Source organism: Eutrigla gurnardus (genome assembly GCF_963514095.1).
Source record: "Eutrigla gurnardus genome assembly, chromosome: 7".
Taxonomy (NCBI): domain Eukaryota; kingdom Metazoa; phylum Chordata; class Actinopteri; order Perciformes; family Triglidae; genus Eutrigla; species Eutrigla gurnardus.
In genome coordinates, this window is record NC_139921.1 from 24024343 (window position 1) to 24048976 (window position 24634).

General features: G+C 44.5%; 3 protein-coding genes across 4 annotated transcripts in view; 2 read left to right on the plus strand and 1 right to left on the minus strand.

Moving 5' to 3' along the window:
- Nucleotides 1–192: 192 nt before the first annotated feature.
- Nucleotides 193–1957, plus strand: LOC311015698 (uncharacterized protein). The gene is made up of 2 exons (XM_084013102.1): nt 193–406; nt 1192–1957. Exons 1-2 carry the CDS (start codon nt 232–234, stop codon nt 1797–1799), a joined length of 783 nt encoding a protein of 260 aa, XP_083869228.1. The 5' UTR covers nt 193–231; the 3' UTR covers nt 1800–1957.
- Nucleotides 1958–3383: 1426 nt separating this feature from the next.
- On the minus strand, nt 3384–7836 carry slc35g2a (solute carrier family 35 member G2a). Its single transcript, XM_084013354.1, has 2 exons — nt 7528–7836; nt 3384–4949 (listed from the first exon to the last, which is right to left on the minus strand). The coding sequence occupies exon 2, from the start codon at nt 4914–4916 to the stop codon at nt 3555–3557; it is 1362 nt and encodes a 453-aa protein (XP_083869480.1). The 5' UTR covers nt 4917–4949; nt 7528–7836; the 3' UTR covers nt 3384–3554.
- Nucleotides 7837–15001: 7165 nt separating this feature from the next.
- The window catches only part of stag1a (STAG1 cohesin complex component a), a 35188-nt gene continuing 25555 nt past the window's right edge, over nt 15002–24634 (plus strand). For both annotated transcript variants that reach the window (XM_084014338.1, XM_084014339.1), the window contains exon 1: nt 15002–15150. The gene's annotated coding sequence lies outside the window, so the exon portion shown is untranslated. The remainder of the gene's footprint in view (nt 15151–24634) is intronic.

Here is a 24634-nt window from a genome sequence, read left to right on the forward strand (position 1 = left end):
AACTCTCCCCCTCTTCTCCCATAATTTCCCCCACTCTGACTTTTGACATATTACCTCCACTGAAGCATTTTCCCCACTCGGCCTCCACAGCACCCCCACCTCCGTCACACCCTCCTTCGCTTCCCTCCTTCCCTTGCGCCAAGTTTATAAGTCAGCAGCAGCAACAGTTGGCTCAGTGTGAAGAGCTTTACGTACAGCGGAGCGGCTGGAAAACCTGTACGACAAACGTCCATGATATTTTTCCAAAGCAACCGTGTGCAGGGCTCCATCATGCATGTGTTGGGGACGTGGCGTGTGCTGTGCGTGCTTGGCGTTGTGGCTCCATCCTTGTGTGTTATCGAGGCCGAGTTTGAAGTGAACTACGCAGACGTCTATGACAACGAGATCACTCAGGACCAGCAGGACGGTGAGTTTATTTGTCCTTTTGTGTCTTTTGTTCCCGGTGTGTTTGAACAGATGGCTCATTGTGAGGAATGTTCTTCTCAGCTGCTTGATTTCATTGTGCAACTAAAATAAAATGCACGTGCTTTGTTTCTTTGAATTATTCGTTTTGGAAGGAACGTAAAGGTGTCCCGCATGGGTCTATTCTTGGTCCAATTCTGTTTAAAAAAACATGGAATTTGTAAATTCAATAAATTGCAGGTTGTTGCAAATTTTAATGTGTTTTTCCAGGTTCATACTTAGTTGGTATCACTAATACAATTCTACTTTCTACTTTTCTATTTTCCTCCCTGTTTTTATTAGTTCTCATGGTCATTTTTGGACACATTTATTTTTCAACCCCAACCGCTTATGTGTGCGTATTTGATATGTAAATTACAATGTAAATCACAGACTGTATTATCAAGTGTCCCAGGACTAAACATACAGTACAAACATGGATAAAAACATTTAAAAATGATAATAAAAACGTTATACTATACAATATACTTGAGTATGATGTTTTCATATTAATTCCAAAACGTTTTGTGCATCATCTCTTTTGGCAGTTTTTCCAATTAGATTTCCAGCTAGCAAGTTAAAATGACCTTTGACCTGACATCATGTTTCATTTCAGAGATAGTTTTTCTTGTAATATAGAGCAAAATAGTATTACCAAATTAAATAAATGTAAATATTTTGATTTTATTTAACATTTCATCTGGCTCTGGGACTGTATAAGTGATGCATCCCCGTGGTTGTTTTCTACAGGAGCACCTACTACCGCACCATGCCATGCTGCAGATTTCTCCCGCTGGGACAAGCTTTTCATCGCTCTGGAGGACTCCCATATGAGGCAGAACATGCTGCTGGAATCTGTGGGCCAGTGCTCTGGAGGAATGGCCTCCATCAGAACCCAGGTGGACACGCTGGCTAAAGGGACCTGCCAGCGGTGTCTACCCATTCTGGAGTCGGCGTGCAGGGCCGGGCAGGAGAACGTCGGGCTGCGACGAGTCCTGCTGGAGCTCCGGGAGGAGGAAGCACAGAGGGAGAGGAGGCTAAATGCCACGCTGCATCAGCTCCTGCACAGTGGCCGTGAGGCTAATGCCCGGCTGAAGCGGCTGGAGGAGGGGAGAGGCGACAGAGCGGTGCCCCGACCAACGCAGAGACCTGGAGGTTTAGGTGCAGCGTTTGGCTTGGGGATGAAACCATTAGGCCCGGAGGAGTCGGGAGTGGCTTCATCCCTGGACACAATGGAGAGGGCCCTGGTTGCCATAGCAACAGAGCTGCAGAAGGTTCACCTGCAGCTTAGCAGCGTGATCGAGCAGGCAAGAAGGACAGAGGAGACGCATGAATTGCCCAGAGGGAAAAAACGATAAAAGATGACCTGAGGACGTTCTGTTCTGTTGTTTTTTTTAAAGGGGCTTTTTTTTAATATGTGAGCTTGTTTTTGTCTGGTGACAATGATTTTTTTTATGTACCATAAATGTCGTGGTTTTACTCTAATGAATAAAAAATTAACTCAACGACCTCATCAGCCTCATGGAAAGGTTTCCCTCCCTCCTCCCACACAGGAATCATATTTAGAGCCTCGTACTTCACACACATGCCCACAGTTTGTCTATGTGCTTCCTGCACTTGCCAGCTTTTTACACCACTACCTCAATGTTTGTGTAGTTGTCTGCAGACCGACAACCGCGAGGAAGCGTGTCGGAGGTTTTTGGACCGCGTTCAGTTCTGAGCAGGTCTCACTCTCCCTCTCATTAGCTGCTTTAAGAGTGTCTGGAAGCGAAGAGGCCACGACTAACGATGCTTTATGATTTACAAGTCCCTGCCAGAGCTTTTACACTACCCCGCCTGCAGGCTCACACACAATGGCTGCTGTTGACTGGAGGTGTACTTTAGTGTGCATTTTTTATAGTTTCTGCGTGACGGTCTTTGGTCCCAGATCACCTCTTCATCTATTTTTAAACTTTGTATTGTTTGTTGTGGAGTTTTAACAGCACTACGGCAGAAATCCGGCAAATGAGAAGGCAAAAAATGGAAGTAATCAACATAAAGTACCTGCAAATTGGGCTGGACTAAATGGACGTCGTCACATTACACCGCTGGGAAACAGAACGGCAACAGAAAACATTTAATCCGTGTGTGATTTTAACTTCCCACTGGCATCACAACGTTTTTCACGAACGAAAAATGTGGCATGAACTTATACGTGTGTGTGTGTGTGTGTGTGTGTGTGTGTTCCTGATAGATCTTCAGCTGGGTGGGAAAAATTGCAGACAAGATCTGATGCTTTCTGGCCTATTTCTTAAATGTCACGGCGAACAAGATGCAGTAACAAGGACAGCAGTTACATCTCATCTCCACACTTCCTGCTACACAAACACATGCACACATGGTGTACACACACTGTTCTGTCAAAAGCCCCCCCACTGTGCAGTGAATGCAAGGTCTTTTTTAGTGAATGGGAGCTTCGTCGTCTTCATTCATTATTAACACGGGGGAAAAAGCAGAAGGAAGGGAAAAAAAAGCTGGCTAATGATGAGGGAAGTAGAGGAGGAGGAGGATCCCTGAAGAGATGAGTGACGGCGCCTGACAGGCAGTTATGAGACGATGTAGAACTGTGATTTTAATCAGCCCAGCTGGCCAGACACACGGCACAATACCCACAATGACTTCCTCCTCTTTCATCTCTGTTTCGTCATCTGCCATCGCTCTCCCTTCCCCTCCTGCTTCTTATCTGTATGCCAATCCCATCATCTTCTCCCTCGCTAGCCCCATTTATTTTCCTCTCATGGTGTCTCTCCGCTCTCTTGCCTCCCATCCTCTCTCTCTCTCTCGCTAGCAGCCAAATAGATCAATCCTGAGCTAACCCTCAGCTGGCTGGTAGATTTGACTTGAAATGTGAAATGTACGTAAGGAGGATACTGATTACATGGCTTCAGGAATCCGTCGTGTTCATGAGATTTTAATATCACACCACATAGTCACTATATAACAGACAACACAATATTGGCACTTTCTCAAACGCAAAGAGGACGATACAAAATTGATAAAGCTCCGATGAACATTAAGCAGTCTGTTATGTACACGGGAATTTCACGGAGGAGGGGGTGTGACAAGGAGAGATACTATTTAATGGGTGAGTCCAGAATCTCCTCGTACTCCTCCCGTTGGCGGCGGCCTCCCCCGCGAGCCGGCAGCAGCTTTATCGCCACCAGCCACCCGACGCTCAGCATGACCATCACGTTCCCAACGACCTCCGGCGCGGTGGGCGCCGCCGGCAGCACGGCCAGATGCAGCAGCATGGCGACGGGCACCTCCAGGCTCTGCGAGGCGGAGACCAGGGCCGGGTGGAGTCGGGTGAGGGCGTGCGTCATCCCCAGAAAGGCTGCCGCCGAGCAGGCGACCAGGCCCGCGACCAGGCCCCAGGCCGGGGCGCTGGCGGGCCACGACCAGCCCTCCTGGAGCAGAGCCAGGGAGGCCGGGGAGAGCAGGCAGCCCGTCCAGCTCACTGTGAACAACGCGGTGCCCACTCCCACCCTCTCCTTCAGGGAGCGATACCCAACCAGCGCCAACGCCATCCACAGCCCTGCGAGAGCCGCGAGAGACCAGCCAAACGCCCCCCTCCAGAACACCACCGGGTCAGTGGGCGAATCCGAATTGCTCTCATCCGCCGTGGGAAGTAACATGAGCCCCAAGCCGCACAGGCCGGCCGATATGGTGATCCCGTCGGCCAATCCCAGCCTCTCCTCCAGGAGGAGGAAGGCCAGGGTCGCCGACAGCGCCGTGGTTGCCAGGCGCCAGGTCGTCGTGGCGTTCCCGGGGGAGACGAAGGTCAAGGATGCGTAGGCGCAGCAGAGGGAGAGAGAGTAGGCGACGCCGTAGCAGACCAGGCGTAGACGGTAGCCCGCCGGTCCGAAAGGGTTCTCCCCCCTGTGCAGCGGCACGGCCACAGAGAGGAGCTGGATGATGGAGCGGACCAAGAGCAGAAACAGGGGGCCCAGGCTGAAGCGTTCGGAGGCCAGGCGGGTCAGAACAATCAAGCAGCCGTGGGCCAGCGCCGCGCCGAGCAGCCCCACCCAGGTGAGCCGGGACGCCGACACGGACGCCTCCCCGAAACTGGCCAGCTGTTCCCCTACCCCTTTCCCAGGCCCCTTCGCTGCTTTGGCTGCCCCCTCGCTCCCGTCTCCTCCCCCGGCGGCCTGAGCGGACGGTTTGCCCGCCGTGTCCTTGTCTTTGGAGCCGAACAGAGTCAGAGGCCATCTCCTGCTCTCCGTCAGCTGCTTCTTGTCCGACGTCTCTTCCAGGAAGGAGCCAAAGTCCTCGAAAGAGGGCGCGTCGTCGTAGCCCTCGTCCCCCGGCTGGGGGAAGTGTGTGTGTACTCCGGGCTGAGGGGAGTAGGGGGCGTGCGTGGCGTACTTGGCGGTGACGGTGTGAGGGTGGATCTTCACTCTCTTCTTAGAGCTGGTCAGGAGGTGAGTGGACTCCATTTTTTTTTTTTAAACTCGAGTGACGACGGACACCTGTGAGGAAACGAGAAGAGACTTTAGGACCACGTGAAATGTATATTATACACACACCCTCTCCCTGCTTGCTTCCGTCTCTCTCTCTCTCCGGGACGCCGCTTGATATCTCATATATCTTTAATATCCCAGATAATAATAGCCGTGACTCACGTCTTCTCATGTGCCCCTCGTGTTTGGCAGGGAATGTACTCTGCCCATCTGAGCAATCACCAGTTTTAATCGTTTTGTTTTTTTTCCTGTTCCATGGGAGTTCACATCGAGTTCATATTAGCAGAGTCATAACGGCAGATTAACAACCCTATTACGGTGCCTTTGTGGGCTTCTCGGATAACGCGACCTTTCAAGGGGTGTTCATCGGCAATGACACGTTACATAAGCCGAGTCTCTCTCTATTTCTATTTCTCTTCCCCTCCCTATATTAAAACAACAGATGTGTCGCCTTTTACAAAGAAAAAACGGGGAGAAGAATCCCACGTCTCATCTATAATATCTCCTCCTCAACCGTCACCCTGCTCCTTTCATCTCTGCATCTCACATTTCCCTTCAAGGTCCTGCTCCCCGGATGACTAACTTCGAACCCACGTAGCTCTCTGCAGCAGAACAAAGCGGCCGTGCAGGTGCTGTACAGCACGACCCCACTGCTGCATTTCTGTAAAAACACTCCGCCGGTTTCTGTGAATGGGGGGGGGGGATACTTATCCACCAGTACTGTTTATCCATGTAAGGCATGTGTGCTCAGCTATGTCCCCGGAGCTGTGAAATATTACTCAACAGTAATTTACCTAAACACAGTCATCAAACCACATCATACACAGTGCCTACACTAAGTGGCTTCACTCACCAAATGTGTAATTTGAGAGTCTGCAGCCATGCTAGCGGCTCGGCAAAGCTGCACTTAGGCACAGCGGTGCTTTGAGCTAATGGCGCCATGCTAACGGGCTTTCAGTGACAGCGATTACACGCTTATTTTCTTTAGCAGGTGTAATGTTTAACGTGTACTCTGTATTACTATAACATGTCAGGAAACACCAGCTAATTAGAGTTCAGCTGAGGCTCATGTAAAAGGCGTTTTTATTCTACAGGTTACTAACCGATTGAAATGTTTAAAGTGATGATGGCGTCAGAAGAAAGGTTAACCAAAGAGGACATGTACCACATTTAATGGCAATCCGTCCAACATTTCAATCAAGAAATCAATGTTGCCACAATAACTCTGTACATGGCAGTTCAATATCATCTCTTTATACCATCCAGCTGTTTGGTAAAGGTGTACCACATCAGATCACAAACAACAGCTTTTCAGTTTCATTCTATTTTCCCGATTTGAACGCATGCAGGCGAAGTCGAAAGTCAAAAGTGGGCACTTTTGGCATCTCGCTGCCGTTTTGTCACATCGTCGTTGGTGCAGTCCCTTTGATTTAGATGGAGCAGGATGGAGACTGTGAATTTGTGGCCAGCTACGAGGCCTCTTGCTCTCCCTGGAGATGTGGAGTATTCCCACAAGTCAGCGTGGATCGCTCTGTTACAAATCAGCAGCAAGAACTCTCATGCTGGCGAAGTATTTCGGATGTTTTCTTTGAAAATATGGATTTTGAGGGAAACGTACTCGATCAATTCATCCTAACTTGAAAATGTGCCCTGCACTTACATCATGAAGTGTGAATATGAGACGAATGAAACGTGTCATGGTTTCTCGACTTCACGGCTCACACACACACACACACACACACACACACACACACACACACACACACACACACACACACACAGGCACTGATAGAACACAAATGACTCTTCTCTTTTCAGTCTGTAGTATTTACTGATCTGAATGATGCAGCCTCCCTCTGCAATGCTGCTGCTGCTGCTGCTCCTCAGAAGCTTCTTTGACACCTTACACAACCCTAAAGTGAGCCGACCGTCAGGCACTGTCTGGATTTTTCAGAGAATGCTCTTCTGATGAAATGTGGCAGAGAAACCGAATGTAACACTATCCTCCTGGTGTGCATATTCTACTATAAATGTATGTTGATTAAATATTAATGGCAGTCCTATACTGTTAATAATTGAATGATCTGAAAGCATCACACACACACACACACACACACACACACACACACACACACACACACACACACACACTGTGTGTACGGGAGTTTCAAGGTTACCAAGGTTCCTCGGCGGTGACGCCAGACGGCTGATACAACACACACACACACGCACGCACGCACGCACGCGGCTGTGCTGCTCGGGTCCATCACATTCCCATCACACAGCATCTCTGCTAGTCCCGCCATTGTACGGGTCCCGCACCTGCAGAGGGGTGCCGGTGCGAATCCCGTCCTGACGCACGCCGAGCTTCGTTAGCTTTCCCCCAGACAAGCGCGCACTGTTATGAAATGGTACCCGACAAAGACCCGTGACCCATGACGGCTTTCTTGGACAGGAGTGAAGCCCCGCACGCGCTCCGCAGAACTGCCTCGCACGCGCGCGGCTCAATCAGTCCTCAGACCAATTAGTGAGCCCGCCGTCGCCTCGCGGTGTTGCGTAACACGGTCCGGCCAACGCGCCGACTCACCTGCTCTACCGCGGACAGCCGATGTCACCTGGTCGAACTTTCACTCTCGGTCAGCCTCACTCATTCAGCGCGCAGCTCCGCAAGCTCCATCACCTCCTCCTCTCCATCGGCAGCTCCTCTTTTCTCCTGCGGCACTCGGGTGGTCTCCTCAAGGGCACGGCGACGCGACACGCCCCCCCCTCCCGAACCGGTCCGGACCCCGCAGCCCTGCGCTCACCTCACTTCGCTCTGCGGGAGGAAAACGCTTGTTTTATGGCGACCTGCTGCCCGTCCATCACGCTCTGAGCACGGATGCAGACGCTCCTCCTCAGCCTGCCCGAGAGAGGGAGGGGGGAGGGGGGGGAGACAGAGAGAGAGAGAGAGAGAGAGAGAGAGAGAGAGGGGAGAGAGAGAGGGGGGGGGAGGAGGGGGGGTCTAATCATATCGTCTGAGCATGCGTGACAGCCACTGATGTATCACCCCGATCATTGTCACTGTGTGTGTGTGTGTGTGTGTGTGTGTGTGTGTGTGTGTGTGTGTGTGTGTGTGTGTGTGAGAGAGAGAGAGAGAGAGAGAGAGAGAGAGAGAGAGAGAGAGACCATCATGGCCTGATAAATACTGTACAAAGGCCATGTCATTTTTTAATGATAGGCTACTCTGCACTGTTGGACCCTGTATGTTTGATAAATGTAAACACTGAAGCACTTACAACTTTGTGAGTTTAGAGAAAAGCTCTTTCCTGTTTCAGGATCAAAAAATATTGAAAACGTGCATACGGAGCGAGGTCCCATCTAGAAATGGTATTTCCTGTTTTGGTGGAACCACTTTGACTTTGACTAACCCTTGGCCGACCTCACCGACGCTCTTCTGGCCCAAAATGGGAGAAAAACATCTCTGCAAAGTCTTGTGGACGACGGTGTAATGTGTCAAAGTAGATGTCACCAGTCAATAGTTGAATTGCATATACTTATGCAAGCAATTATAGATAATAATCTGCACTGCAACTTGTCTAATTACCTGGGCATCAAACAAATGTATTCATTTCACCTTTTGGTTTTGGCTGGGTCTTTACTAATTGCATATTTTCTGGGTCGTTAGCTGCTAAATTCTCCCAAATGTTCACTAGTAATAGACTGTGTCCACATTAACATAGTCGACTGAGACGTTATTAATATAAAATATTGATCAGTGCGACTTTAAGTTGTGGAAGCACGACCACTGAGAGATGTCAGTCTAGTTACAACTTTAAAACTTTTTTTTTTACTTGAGTTTTACTTGTACTTAGAGCTGAGTCCAAACTACGTTTTAAATGTTTAATTAAATAAATCCCCCCATTTAAAGCCCATTATCAAAGAGCAGCTATCTTCAAGATGGAGTTCACCCTGCTTCCTCATTCAGAAGACAGCATTTGCGCCCTGTTCTCCTTAAATCTCACAAACCTGCTGTATTTCAGGGATGTTGGGCTCTAAACTTGTGCTGTTTTTATTTATTCAACACAACCACGGGGATGTTCTCACATAATTGCACTGGAAACGCTGCCAAAATGAGTTTGATGTGGACAAATGCATGGAGCACTGATAGGAATAAAAAAAAGTGATTTTCCTTGTATTCTGTCCCTGGGGCTTTTTTTTATAAAATGTTTTATAGTGGCCAAGCTCCTTGGAGAGATGCATGATGGTCCAGAATTTAACTGACAATTATTTCATTCTTGCTTTCTTTCACTATCTTACCCGTGCATTCGCTTTAGGCTATTTCTCTCAGGATGAGGTGGATTATCTAGTGTTTCCATGGTTACCGTGAACAAGACTACATCGGACCCATCTATTTAGGGCGCTGTTAAAAACCTATCGTCTACTTTGCAGGCCAGCCTGTGGGCTCATCGTGGTTGGTGACGCGATGTGATGAGAATATGCTGAAGGAAGCAGAGATGAGCTGCCAGCCGGGAGGGAAGCAGGGGGGAGAAAATGGGAGGCAAGAGGGTGGACGGATGGATGGAGAGTACGGCAGAGGCAGAGAGGTTTTTGATGTGAGAACCAGAGAAGCTTTCTGCGCCTCCCTTTGCTCCGTCTCTGACCAGGAGGAAATGAATAATAGAGTACGGCGAAGGAACAGGCAGCTTCAACTTGGTTTTATTTTCCCATTCCTCTCACAATCTGCTGCTCTATTTCTGTTTCTCCCTGACTCTCACACACAGCCTGGGCACTCTCTCTGCCAATGTCACACTTGTTTGACACGGAAGTCATCGTCATTCTCAGTACGTCACCATTCACAGACATCAAATTTTACATTTCGACAGTTGAATTGAGTGATTTCTATAATAAATACACATTGACATTGGGCATTGACCGCTATATCAGTTAATGTTCCTTGCACTGTCGCCGGGGTTATTAATAGGTCTGTTTTGGGGGCGTTGGGTGTTTATGAACCATAAACAGGATGTAATTATTCAAAGCCTGGCTCCTTGGATGTCTGAGCGCTTGTTCTCATTACAACCGGAGCTGATGGGAGCAGAAATATGACAACCCAAACCGCAGACTCACACATTCATCATCAGTGCCCTCCGCGGTGGAGGGGAGGAGTTGAGAGGAAGATGGGGATAAGATGAGGATGTTCCAGGAGAAATTAGGAGCCTGAGCTGGTGGTGTGTGACACACACGCTGCAGCAAACACCAAACCGTGTGTCCAGCTGCCATCTGTGTGTGTTCCAGTGATGGAGGACGATGTGACAGAAGACAACCGCTTGGCTCAGAAGTAAAAGTTGTGATAGACTGTGATTTTGTTTCCCCCCCCCACCTATAGCTAATATAGCACTCTACCTCTCATGCATTTTGCATTACCACAGTGGTGGAAGGGAAAAGAGTGGGAAGACATGGGGGGGGGAGTCAGAAACAGGGGTGTCAGAGAGATGCAAGCAGAAAGAAGAAGAAGAAGAAGAAAAAAGGCCTCGGGAGTGAAAACGCTGCAAGGAAGGTCAGTGGGAATTAAAAATAGAACCGGCGTAGAACAGCTACGTAAAGCCTCTCCGTTAGTCAACAGCCCCAGAGATGAGGGTATAAAACAGACCTTCCGTTGCGTAACGCTCAGTACGTCAAATGAGTGCGTTTCAGACGAGCAGCCGTCATCAAAACCACACTCCAGTCCTCCCCCCACCGTTCTATAACCGCTCTTGACCATTTGAGTCAATAACCTGTGATTACCTTGACAGTCTAAAAAGGGTTGCCTCTGTTGCCATGGTTACGGCTACAGCTGGTTCCCGGAGAAGACTTTTAGGACCGTCATTCAGTGTGTTGTGTTTACCAATGTCACAGTTCTGTCGAGAATCTGCGTAGAGAATCTCAAAACTGGGGCACTAACGTGGCTCCAGACTTCTTTTTTTTTTTTTTTTTTTTGTGATGCAGACACCCTGGGAGTCTAATGATTATGTAACTCAACACTGCAGCATGCATACCTAAAAAAAGTAAGGTGTCGTCTCGGTGAAAATGCCTTCAAACACTGGGGTGGTTTAAAGCAGATTAACCTGGACAAGCGTCTACAAAGTGTGTTTGAGAGGTTGGAGACCCCCACGGAAAGGTTGAAGAGCCTCAAATCACTGCAACGTGATGCAACACCCGGCACGGACACACCCGTTTGGTCTGAGTTTGTCTGAACACGGGTGGAAAAAAAACATGTAGAAGAAAAGAGAATAAACAGCAAGACAGTAAGTGAGATCACTGAAAACCAACATTTAGTATATTATTTACTGCATAATATGCATAAAACAGCCAGAAGATACAGTAATGCCAATAGTTGGGCTCAACAGTGCTTTATTCTGATAGTGGTACATCTGTTTAAATAAACCAGGATGTCATTATCTGGCAGAAAGAAACGAGGAGCGCGTGCAACGATTTGAACCGGGAGTCGCAAATAAAATATAGTAAATAAAACAGACATGACAATGTTTCTGAAATAATACTGCAGAACACTGACGATGCAAAGAAAAAGAGAGATATTTGTTCAGCTGTTCTGGAGCCAGTCTCTTAACTCCTCATCTAATGTTGGTAATCTGAGAACTGAGTGTAAATACTTTGCTACAACACACAATGTCATTTGTTGAGAAGGATGTTTTCTCTGCCATGAGTGAGGTGATTTAATAGCTTTTTGTCCCCTGTAATCTGAGAAATGAACTAAAAAGGCAACAAGATGGAACAAGCTACTGATTGGCAGATCAACCTTCTCAGGGCTGCTGAACTGATCTGGATAAAAACACTGAAATCCTCCTTTATCCGGTGTTTCTTTTTATGCAGCTGACCTCTGACCTCTCAATAAAATAAGAAAATTAAAAATACAATATTTTTATTCAGAGTATGGTACAGTGGATACAAAGAAAATATGTATTTTCTTTTTTATTAGAATCTATAAAGAACCTCAATACGACTGAACTATTCCACTGGTTTGGGTCTCTGAAGCTGTGATTATGTCTTCTTATGTGTATCGATGCTTATAATATTCACACATTATTCAAATACAATCTTTTTTTACGTAACTAAATGCATTCATTTGTATGAAGCTGTATGAAATTACAATATTCCCCCTGTCTAATCAATGTATTTTTTTTTTCAGAGGCTCCAGCGAATGCTCCTAAAACACACGACTTCTGTCAAAGTTCAATCCACGATGACTTCCACACGACCAAATTAGCAGTGGAGACTAACTGGTGGCTGAGAACTCAGTGGCAGTGATTCATAGTCTCCGCCTCCTCCGAAAAAAAAAGATGATTAAAAGCCTGCGAAAGCCTGCGAAAGTGCAAGCAAACAGTGATGCATTCAAGGACTGGCGTAGGTAATAAAGTGCATTCAAACAGTGACGCATTCACAGGTATTGAAGTGCATGTGAAAGGTGAGGTCTTCACTTGCTGTTGTACAACCGAACACTGAACAAGAGACTTTTAGAAAAGCAAAAACTGAATTCACTTTGATGCACATGGAATGCAAAGAGGTAAGGTTGTGTAAGACGAAAACACGGACAACATCCAGAAAGAAAGGAACTTGTGCTTTGTACTTGACTTGCAAAATGATGATTTGAACAGGCATCATACGTGTTCAATTTAAGATCACCTGTGTTGTGTATAAAATGTAATATTATAAGAAATGTAGAATGGGCAATATTTTACACCATTACTGTTATTTTGCGGGAAGAAACATCACAGCGTGCGAACAATTGCATCAAGAAGATAAATAAGAACATGAAATGCATCAGTGTCAAAACTGTAGTATGTCATGCATGCATGTACAGGTATTTACATTTTTATGCATGTATTTAAAAAATAATCACATTTGTAAAACAAAAACAGATATTAGCCCTGAAGCCGCGTTCTGAGTATGAAAGTTATGAAATGACCTTTCCATGTCAGATTTTCATTTTTTATTTTGCAATGACGTACAAAGGCAAGGTGCCACTACTCTTCTACCTTGACTTGTTTGTTGCAATGTAAAAAAACAAAAATGTAGCTTGTATTTGTTTTACTTGCACTTCATAATTATTTCCAGAATATCTATTAAAATGTCATATATTGCCATATTTGTAAACTATATAGGAACAATAATGATATCATTTTAGTACAAAGACAATTTAGAAAGTTTGTGTTTGTGTGTGTGTGTGTGTGTGTGTGTGTGTGTGTGTGTGTGTGTGTGTGTGTGTGTGTGTGTGTGTGTGTGTGTGTGTGTGTGTGTGTGTGTGTGTGTGTGTGTGTGTGTGTGCTTGCATATATGTGCATGTGTGTTAAGTGTCTGCAAACATGCATATGTACATTTTGGAGGATAAACAGGATAAAAAGTTTGCACACTGATACACGTACACACACACTAGCCCTGCATCGCTCAACCATTCTCCCTCTCTCACACACACACACACACACACACACACACACACACACACACACACACACACACACACACACATGCGTATGAAAGTGGAGGGACTGGGCATCACATTAGAAATCCATTTAACTGTTTGTTTTTGTCAAATAACCCTGAGGGGAGGATCTGGCTGCAGCTTTTATGGGGAAGACGTGTTGTTGCTATGGCGACAGCAGTGCGTCCGTCAGATGAAACACCAACTTGTGTGTGTGTGTGTGTGCGTGCGTCATTGCCTTATTTAATACAAATATTTGTTTAAATGTACACATGACAATTTGCTTTTCCTCTCTTTTTCTCTCTCACACACACACACACACACACACACACACACACACACACACACACACACACACACACGTCATACAGGAGTTTGATAGTCCCCTAATGACTCTCAAGTGAGACAGATGTAGTTAATCAAAGTCATTGCCTTCCATCTCTGTCTCTGTGTCTCTTACGTTAGACAGCAGTGAGTAATGTGTGCACACGCGTCCAGACTCTTAAATTAGGTTTGTGCACGTCTAATTTCAAACCAAAGACCTCATGGAGACGAATGGCATCGGAGTTTGGCCATGTGTACATACTCACTCGGTTCTCTCTCCCTCCTTTCTCTCTGTCTGAGGTAGAGGGAGAGGGAAAACAGGGATGAAAGAGGTGGAGAAAGCATCAAATAGCAGAGGTCAAAGGTCATTAATGTGTGTACCCCACATCATTTTTAAACGTTACTCTAAAGAATCCTTGATATCTATATGCAGCCGTGTTCTCCACAGGGAGTTTATTAGAGCTGCAACTATTTTTCATAATCAATTAATGTTTCAGTCACTTTCAAACAAACCTTTCGATGATATGGATGTTTTACCAATCAAATAATTAATCGAGAAAATAATCCACAGCTTAATTGATATTGAAAATTATTCTTTGCAACAAATCTGATTTATCTGAAGTATGTGTACACTTTATGAGGAATTACATTTCTCAATGTACTTGCAATAAGAATGTACAGGGATATAGAAGTAGGCCTATATATATAATAAAGTTGAATAAAACAGGAAAATTAAAGATAGAACTAGGATGTGCCATACAAGTATGTGAAAAGTATATGCAAATACATATAAATCAATAAAATTGCAAACAAATACAAATAATGTAAAAGAATACATACCTAAATATATCATATGAATGTGATTTTAACCCCCTAGTATTAAGGATTGTATTAAGTATTGTAACTCATAGTGGCTTCGTTTTATTTGAATGTGCTGCTGTGATGTGTGTATTATATTCCAAAATCTAATCAGGTATTTCATGTACTATTTTCAAGAATGCATAACCTTAATGGTGCTTCGGATCTTGTATTTTTATTACACGTCGTTGTCCAAAAATAATAAGTAAACCGAGAGAGACAGGGAGGAGGTTTGGGGGGTCTCTGTGTTCCTGTGCGCGTCCCCGTGAGTGTTGTGCTGGCGGGGTCCTGCGGTCCCTCCCTTCCCCCGTGCTCGCCCCCCGGGGCGCGTGTCCGCCGCGGCCCGCTGTGTCCGCCAGGGGGCAGCTGTGTCTCGGTCTGAGGCTGCGCCGCTCCCGCTGCATCACAGAGAGGAAAATACCACCAGATGGCGGTTTAGGATTGCTGCTCTTCTCTCAAGGCGCGGTTCCGCTCGCACGGCCAATTTTCAATATTAAAATACACACGATATTAAAACGATAATCGATTTATTATTTCGGAAGGTGCTAATCGATTCGGCGATGTTCGTCAGAGGTGAGTGGCTTGTGTTTTGGTCGTGTTTTGTGCGGTGGGAAGGAGACGGAGCACAGATTAAAGATGGTGGACACAGACAGGGAAGACTGGTTGGTGGGGGGATGGGCGTTAGCGGCTAGCAGAGGTTGAATGTGCTTTCTCTCTCTTCCTCACTTCCATTTTAGCCTAGCGGAGCCGTTAGCTTGCGAGCTAGCTCCCAACATTTTCGGGAAGCAACTTGCTTAAGAGGGGGCAAGTGGCTGTCGCAGCGGCGGCCCGTTAAACACCCATTTGCACCCGGCTCTAAAGAGTTGGGCTTGTCAACAAATAGGAGCCATGCGGTGTGACGTGTTTTCTTGCTCTTTTTTGCGAGGCAGGACTCGGGAGCATCACCTTCTCTCTCATTCGCACAGCCCGCATATGATCTACTGTGTTGCCCTCCCTTGCTGCCAGTTGCTGCTACTCTGCTCCGGGGGGTTCGTCATCAACGCAGACGCCACGTTGTTGTTGACTTTGTTGCCGAGTGGCAGTTGTGCTCTTGTTTGTCTGCACAACGTTGAGATGTTAAATGTGTCCCTGCAGCTACTTTCCCAAGCCCTTGTGTCAACAACAGCATCCCTCCATCCTCCTCCTCCTCCTCGCCTCCCAAGTTTCCAGAGTAGTGACTTTTACACGCGGCTTAGTGGACGTGTTGCTTTTTCATGAATGACAGCATTTTGACATCATTAAAAAACAGCTTTGGACTCGCGTTCATGCTAAACAACATTATTATGGCGCTTCTTCCCGCCCCCTTTTTAGTGCGGGAAGCAGGCATCACTTCAGCGGGAGAAACATGAGTCACATTAAGGAGGGGGGGATGGGCTCCAACCAGCTCTACACGTCCAAAGGGGCTCCAGATCCGTCCCTCCCCTCTCTCACACTGACCTGCGGTCAGCTTGGCCATGTGCAGAGCAGTCAGGGCTAGTTGATAGCGGGTCAGAGTGCCTGCTGGCAGTGTGCATGGATGTCACATTGTTGCATAACTTTGTTTACAGTCAGCCATGTGATTTATTCCCCCCCCCCCCATGCAAGAGTCTTGGATTGCCATCTGCAGCCCGCTTGCATGACAAACTTATCTTCCGTTATCACGCACTCCATAGTGCACAAGCCACAACATCATTGTTCCTGCTCAAAGTGAAGCAATACAACGTTGTGAGATTGCATGTGCATGTTTTATTGCAATGCATGATGGGTAGTTTTGGGTCTGTTGAGCTGTTGACAGACTTGTTGACATATTTAAAAAAACAACAACAACAAAAGGCTGAAAATATTGTCCAAGCACATGTAAAATGTAGCTTTTATATAATATTTTATATTTTATATCGCAATCGCCATAGAACATATTTTTGCCACACTTTTAATTGATAAAATAATGCATGTTGTTGGCTTATCCAGCAGATAAATACCTGACAAATGAATTCTTAATGGAACAATCATATAAAAATGTAATATTTCCCCTAAGCTGTCGTCCTCATTCATTTCTCATTTTAGCTGCCACAATGTATGACAAACTCCTTGATGACTGAATTTGATTGATCTTTTATTTTCACCCTAAAGTAATACATTGAGTTTAGTTTGTTTACTTTTATACTCTTACAACACACAAGATGGGGAACAACCCAAAAGGGCAACAAGTGGCTCCAGTCCAGTTAATAACTTGAAGTGAATGGGGTTTTTTTTTAACTTCCTTATACAGCCCACCATGTGCAGGAGAGAAACTACTGGTTGGCATCAATAGTACACCAGTTTTATTGCTACCTGGACTGTACAGTAATGCTCACTCTGAACCAGTCTTCCCATTACATACCATTTGTATTTATTATAATCTCCTTTTTTTTTAGATTTTGTGTGGAAACGCAACTGAAGATATTGATTTATTGAAAACTGCTGGAATGGTGCAGACATCTGAATATAGTGGGGAATTTGTCATCCTTGGTCAGATGTTTGATTCAAAGGCACTTCTGTTTGGACGTTTCAGAGTAAACCTCCACAGACATCGTGTCAACCCAGCAAACACTGGTTATCCTGAAATATGTTGGGTGCTCGTTTATTGCATCATCAGGGTCCCTCGGTGTGGTATGCAAAACGTAATTTGAGATCACACGCATACACTGTGACCTTTGCCCCTCTTTCATGTAAAGAGTCGTAGCATACCTCATGTTTTGATGCTAGAACACAGTTATATTATAGACATCCTCCATTAAGGAACATGCAGTCTATTTGGCGCCAAATTGTTGTTTTTAGATATATCCACATTAATATGGATGTATAGAGTTGGTCTGATGTCAAACCGAAGGGCTTTCGACAAGATACTTAAAAATGGCTTCAACCATTCATACATACACCAGCCTGTCCTTGCCTTGGTTCTGGGAATAAAACTGAAATGCAGTGGCATTTCCTGCAGGACTCTCTAAAGCTGGCTGGTGTGAAGAGTATGTCTATTATAAACCTTTAGATAAGATTGATGGTTAACAGAAATGGTGAATAATCCCTCCTCCTTCCTCTTCCCCCTTGAATTGCTTGGCTCTTTGCCCCGGCCCTTCCCATAATAAGCCTATAAAGGACTGAACATCAGATAATGGACCCTATTAGTAGTGAGCATACTGTGGTTTGCTGTCGTTTGACAGGTGTTAACGGGTCGTAACGGATTAACCAATGGGTATTTGTTGTGAGGCGTATTGGTGTCAGGCAGCATCTGTTAAGTAAATTAAATGGCTTGTCCATGTGTTGCTAATAATATTTTCTCTACAAACTCTAATGAGAGAAATACACTTTATGTCTTAATTTTTTCAAACATAAAGGTACAAAGAAGACATGGATTCTGTATTTCTGATTGTTACTTTAATGTCACTAAGCTGGAGGCTCTCGCCGCTCAAGTTCAGTGCTGTTTGTAAGAGCCATATGCTTGTAATGATACGGCTCAGGAGATTATGCAACATGTTGACATTTGTCGGAGCCTATTACATGGCGACCTTGACGCAAGATGTCGGTGAGAGAAAGAACAATATTTCCTGTTCGTATTGTTGTCCAGCCTTCGGCGGTTTCCAGCACAGTCAGAGGAATGTCAAAGAGAAACCATAGATTGCTGCCGTCTCATTGTTGTCTTTAAATCTTAGGAACGAGAAGCACAGTGATCTGAGATCCACTTCATAATTATGTTTATGAAAATAATAGAATAAGACGGATATACATTGGTGAGTTTGGTTTGTTTTAAAGGCATTTGAGAAACCAGCTATCCCCAGAAGTCTGATAATAATGGATTCATATTATGGTGCTGTAGAATAACATGTATATACTCATGCAAATACATTTTACACCTTATTTCCTGAGTGAAATGACTGTGCTGTGGTAGTGTGGTTACCATGGGGGTTTCGTGAAGGAACGCTTGCTCAGGTCAATATGCATAACACTTTCTAAACTAGTTTTCTCACCCTTTGTTGAAACCTGATTCGAGGCTTTCCTTGTGATGCAGTAGCCTGTTGTGTAATCGGCTCCTGCATTGCTCATGTCGGACTCGTTGTCTGTCACTTTTTTTATTGCAGGGCAACTCAGGTCAAATGCGATTGCTGTGAAGAGGAGCTGAATTTGTTCATCTCAAGGCTGTTTTAGATGAGGTGCATCAATCGTACTGAGAATGTAACACTGTGAGTCTGCCTGCCAGTAGAAGCAGCATCGTAGCCAAAAAAATAAATAAAAAATACAACATATGAGACACATTATACACAATAAAATGATAGAAAGTTAACAACTTAACGTTGAACACTCAGTCGGACTGTTTTTGCACTATTGTTGACACAGCACAGTGTTTTTCGGCGGCACATACCCAATATTATTTCATTGCAGCCTCATTGCACAGGCATTAGAGTGATGTCACCTATTGATTCTGAACTTTTTAAAGCCACTTCACTTTTACGGAAAACTCGGGCGTCATTAAGTTAAATATTGATTGTTTGCCAAAGTGTTAAGAGAAGTTACGTTCATCATATACCACGAGAAGTGCACATATGGAAGTATGATATGGAGCGGTATTGTCGCAGTTTGACATACAATGCCATTATTTGTTCATACACAAACATTTTGTCAGTGCTCAAGTGCAGGGCAGCAGCAAACAAACGTGGTAATAATTAGCATAGATTCTCTGCATTGAAGCACAATCCCCCAAGCCCTCCCTAACTCGAACAGGACAACAGGGTTACAGTGCCAGCTGGTGACCACAGCATGTGCACTTGGTGGAAGTAGTTGTTTAACCACGCATATCAGAAGGCTTCACATGGATTTTCCTGCTGTACCACAAGAGCTCGTATTCCAAGTGTTAATGAATGCAAGCTGAAGCCGTACAGATGGTCCAGGCCTCGTCTGTAACCACACGGATAAAACTAGCAGTAGTGTAATAATGCAAAAGTACGACGGAAATCGCGAGGCTGTCTCCAAAGTCAAATTGCATGTTGTCAGGCGTCGTAGCAATGCAGCGTTGACATAATGATGGGTCACGTAAGGCGATGACAAGCCAAAAATACCCCTGTAGCAGCAAGGACTAGTTTGTTAAAGTAATAAGCTGTCAGCTTGGGTTGTAATGAGACGAGGCGCTTCATGTCGTTTGTGTGTTTTAGAGGATAGCGATCTGTCCGTGGTATTCCCACATGGCTCAGTGGTTTTGAGAAAGCTGCTTTTACCTGTTTGCTGATGCAGCCAAGCCACACACTATCAGTGGCTAGGTACTAGTTTTTAAAGAGTCCAGAACGGGAAAACAAAACCATCAAATTGTCAAGACGCTTTCTTCTTCAGGCCACTGCCTACACTTTAAAAAAAGAACCGATACTGCTTCCTCAGTGCGATTATGAGTCGATTATGGCAGGTTTATAGCATGTATAATACTGCAAACGTACATATTGACCAGTTTTCTTTGCAGTTTCTTTTAGCAAAGCCAGTAAGGAGGCTGATCTGACTCATCTGAGTGGTGAGCTAGTTTCACGCTGATCTCGCCGAACAGATGTGAAAATTAACACTTACAATGAAATTCAAGTACCTTTTTTTTTTTCTGCTGCAGCTGACATATCTGCTTTTTAAATCACGTGTCCTGCTTTCAGTAATAAAAAGGAGAAAAAACCGGAGGCATTTCTTTTTTGAGAGCATGCTCAAGTTTTGCGTTAGTCCAATGGAATACTGTTGTGGTGTCCATCTGCATATATGGAGGCCTTATTTTGATGTAGCCGACATGAAGCAGAAATGTCAGCGTTCAATCATAGGCACACGCGAGGCCGTTTACCCTGATTATACCCCGACTAACGGGCGACAGCAGCTACACAACACAAGGCATACAGACTTGAAACAACAGTCTCCATCGTATCTAACTGAATTGTACATGCGTCTTGTCCGGAGCGACCAAATAAAGTTTTAGCAGGGAAAGGCTCACTGCCAATATCTGCGTGCAGGCTAGGTAGCTAATTAGCTGCTCCGCTGCAGCACATTAAACACCATATAAACATATCAGTAAATGTCACTTCTGTCCTGTTGGATGCTAGTGTGGTCGTCTTCCATCACCAACAACACACTGTCTAGTGTGGCTCCATTGCAAGTGTATTTACGTTTCCTCTCTACAGTGTAAAGGCAGGGGCAGTTTTTCCCCTGTGCGATTCATGCATCAGCATATTTCATCCGTCATATTATTCAAGAATTTTAAGTGGCATAAAACATGTATGGATAACTTACATTTTAAATGTTGGACTTTTATAGTTAATGCAGTATTTTTTTTGTATCTAAGCCAAGGATTAGTGTATTTTCTGCACCATTGCGGCGTTCAAGCCTTAAGAATAAACATAAATCTCAACCACGCCATTGGCTCCATGAGATGCAAATCCGTGATAACACAACGCAAATGTGATAACGTGTTAATTTGATGTCTGATCGCCTTGTTCAAGCTGACTGCAACCACAAACGTTCCTCTTACTGGCAGCAAAACAAGCGAGATCTTACTCCGTTGTTATTTCCATCCTTTGAAAACATCCAATTAAAATGCCCAAGCCAGTGGTATTTTTCACTTTCCCACTCAGTTTATATAAAGGAATGGAACTTGCACACTTGCATCAGAAATGTGTTATTCCTTGTGTGTTTTTACAGCTAGAATTTGATTATGGTTTTTACAAAACAGACTGTGAAACATTATTTAAATGTGTGTATTGTGGAACTCATTGTTGCTCAGCTGCTAGGACAGTGAGGAAGTGCTGCTCCCCCCGTCTTGGGATCACCTGCCCTGTTGATACTGACAGCAGCTCATTTTTTTTTCTCACATCGGCGCTGTAAAGTGGAGCTTTGTGGACTGGAACACCTTATTAAATACTGAGCCTCAGGCAGAGCTCAAAGAAAAGACTGCCACGAGGCTTCGCCCACGTCGAACGCAGGAGGGACTTGAAGGTGGTGTGAGCAGCGAGCCTTTGTGTGAAGTACATTTTTTTGTAAAGAAGGTATTCAACATATGTAAGAAATGCATAGAAAAGCCTACAGACACGTGCATGAACATTAGCACTTACTTCCAGCACCCTAAGTAACGATGATGCACTATAATATAGTTGTAAACAGACATAAGGACGTTTGTGTTGATTAATTTCTTTGTAACAACTAGAAGTGCTCCTGTGAGGCATCAATGGGTGCTGGATTATTAACAAAAAATGAATGACAATTAAACCCAGTTGTCATAAAATGTCTTTATAGTTGCGGATAAATGCCGTACCTGCATACAGGTGGATTAAAGTCTAATATTATATATTTATAAAGCTTAGAAAGTACAGTAGAAATGTAATAATCCACACAAATACAAGCAATAAAATGTGATTTAAATTGGATAAAAGAACAGTAAAATAGAAAAAAGCAAGTAGGGAAGAAGAAAAAAATACAATAAAACAAAATTAGAGAAATAATGGCTTGTAATCATTTAAATGAAAAACTGCCTCGGAGTATAAAAACTAAAAGCTAGCTCACCAAACACTGTTAATTTGTGTGTTACCTGATTCCGGGGTGGAAATAATTTCTTTTGGAGCCAACAGGAAGGTAATGAAGTGAGAGTCTGGGATTTGCATAGACATCGATCGAGCCGTGAACTGTATCTGTGTCTCCTCGAGGAGAGCAATCCTGTTTTTATGAATGGACAAGGGAGGTTATGATGCATTATTGATCTCTCTTCCCGCGTCAGCGTAGAGATTGATATCCTGATTATGGAGTCTCCTAGGGGGCTGATGTCTGGCGGATAATAAAATCCTCACGACAGGAGTTTTGACCCATTATTTTTGTGTGATTTACGTTCAGAGCAACCAGATCTAAGCTTGAAGCTACAGCAACTCTTCAGGCTGTGGCAGTGGACGTCTCGGCGGTCGGTGTTATTTGTACACACACTCTTACTTAATATTGATTCGCCGGCCTGTGCCAAGTCAATTCTGCAGCTGTACAGAGTGCAAGCGGAGTGGACGCAAAAGGGCTTTTCAGCAAAGTGAGCTACTTGTCAGGATGCTTCCTGGCAGACTTGGAAACTGTAAGTGTGCCAAGTATTGAAATCAAACTTTTTTACTTCTCGAGTCTCTTGCATAAAAATTGTCTGAAAAATAATTTTCGAAGACAAAAAAAAGGGAAAGGACTTGAAAGTTGACGCCGTGACTGTGTGACATGAATCCCATCGAGGTCTCTGACTAGTGGAGATGTGGCCGGCCAGATCTGCTCTCTGCACTACCCTGAGCCATCATTAGTTTGTATCACTCATACCCCATCTGGCCTGTGTGGAGGGGATTAAGGGGTTTCCCTGCCTGCACTGGCTGACTCCAACAGATTATTTACCCGTAAACCTCTTTTCTTATTCCCCACCGACTGCATATTATCCTGCCAGCATTGACACAGTATCAGACAATCCCACTGCTCATGGCGTCCTTTAAACTTTTAACCGTTAGGTTGGACTAACCTTGTTTGAAGGGCATCTACAGTAGCTGATGGACTTTAATAGTGACCGAGCATGGCTGTTGTATTGATTTGATGTAGTAAGAGGGAAAGGCACGTCTCCCTTTCACCGCAAATAATATAAACTGGAAAGTCGGTTTGCTTATGAGCGATGCCTGCATGCTGTATGCCAAATATCCGTATTGGTATCGGTGCACGTTAGTGTACGTTTTACGGTTTTTGTTGTCTATATAGTTGGAAAAGAAACCGACTTGGTGACGTATCCGACCTGAATGCCATACGATATAAAGCGTATTAATCATGGTACCTCTGTTATTGGAGACTAGCATCATTTCATTAATTGTTTTATTCATTAAGTCTATGAAACGTCAAATAAATAGAGAAAAAATGCCCATTACAAGTCCTGAGGAGACAAGGTGACCCCTCCCTCCTTTCATCCAAATGTATTGCTCTGTCTGAACAACAGCCCAACATTCAAAGTGATTCAATTTTAAATCATATCAACCACAGACAAACAGGAACCAGACAGTATTTGCTTCCTTGCCTAAACAGCTGTAGCCGTTTATCATCAACATTGTTATCATGAGAGTGTCTTATTGGGACGTACCCAGTTCACGTCTCTAATGTGCAGTCATTTCGCTGCTTGTGCTTTGCAGCAAATGCTGATTTTCAACTTGGGGCTTTTTGAATGGGATTGACAGAGCGGTCTCCTCTACTGAGCTCAGCCCAGCTAGACTCTGGAGCAGGGCTGCAACTCACGATTTCTTTCATACAGTTAATATAATCTGCTGATTATCTTCTTGATTAATTGGTTTATCACCGAGTCTAACAATAAAATGTCTATAAATAGTGAAAAATGTGTCTTGTTGAGCCATACCAACAGCCAAAAACTCCAAAATGTTCACCATAAAAGAAATAAAAGCAGTATTACTACGGGTGATCATTTACACGATCAATATCTTTGCATCTAATATTATTTTTATTTAATCGTTTTAGCATCTCAGACAATTTCTTGTATAGGCAACAGTTTAACAACATATTTCTTTAGTTTTCCTGATATGAAAACACTTGTACGAAAGTGTAACCAGTACACGTTTAGTGTATATATATTTTATAAATGATAGAAGTGATGACACAGTTACTAATTGCTGAGTAATGCATATACTGATGTCTTGTTGTGTGTTGTGTAAAACGCTTTAACAGCCTCCAGTTGACCTCCCTGAATGTACCAATCATTATGAATCCAGCATGTTGCTGTTATAATATTGAATTATCCTCCTTTTCTTTGCCATTTGACACCTGGCTTGGATTTACATACCCAACCTTTTTAATATCAGCCAGAGCTCACTAGCTTCTTCTTCTGATTCCCTCGTGCTAGATCTGGGCAGAAATATGATTATTATTATCATTATAACTGCATTTTGTTTTGCTTTGACATGTGTCTGCACGGATTAGCAGGCTTCTCCAGCTCTCATGAAATCTTTGACATGCCGCTAGATCATTAGGAAGTAATGGTGATAGGAATAAT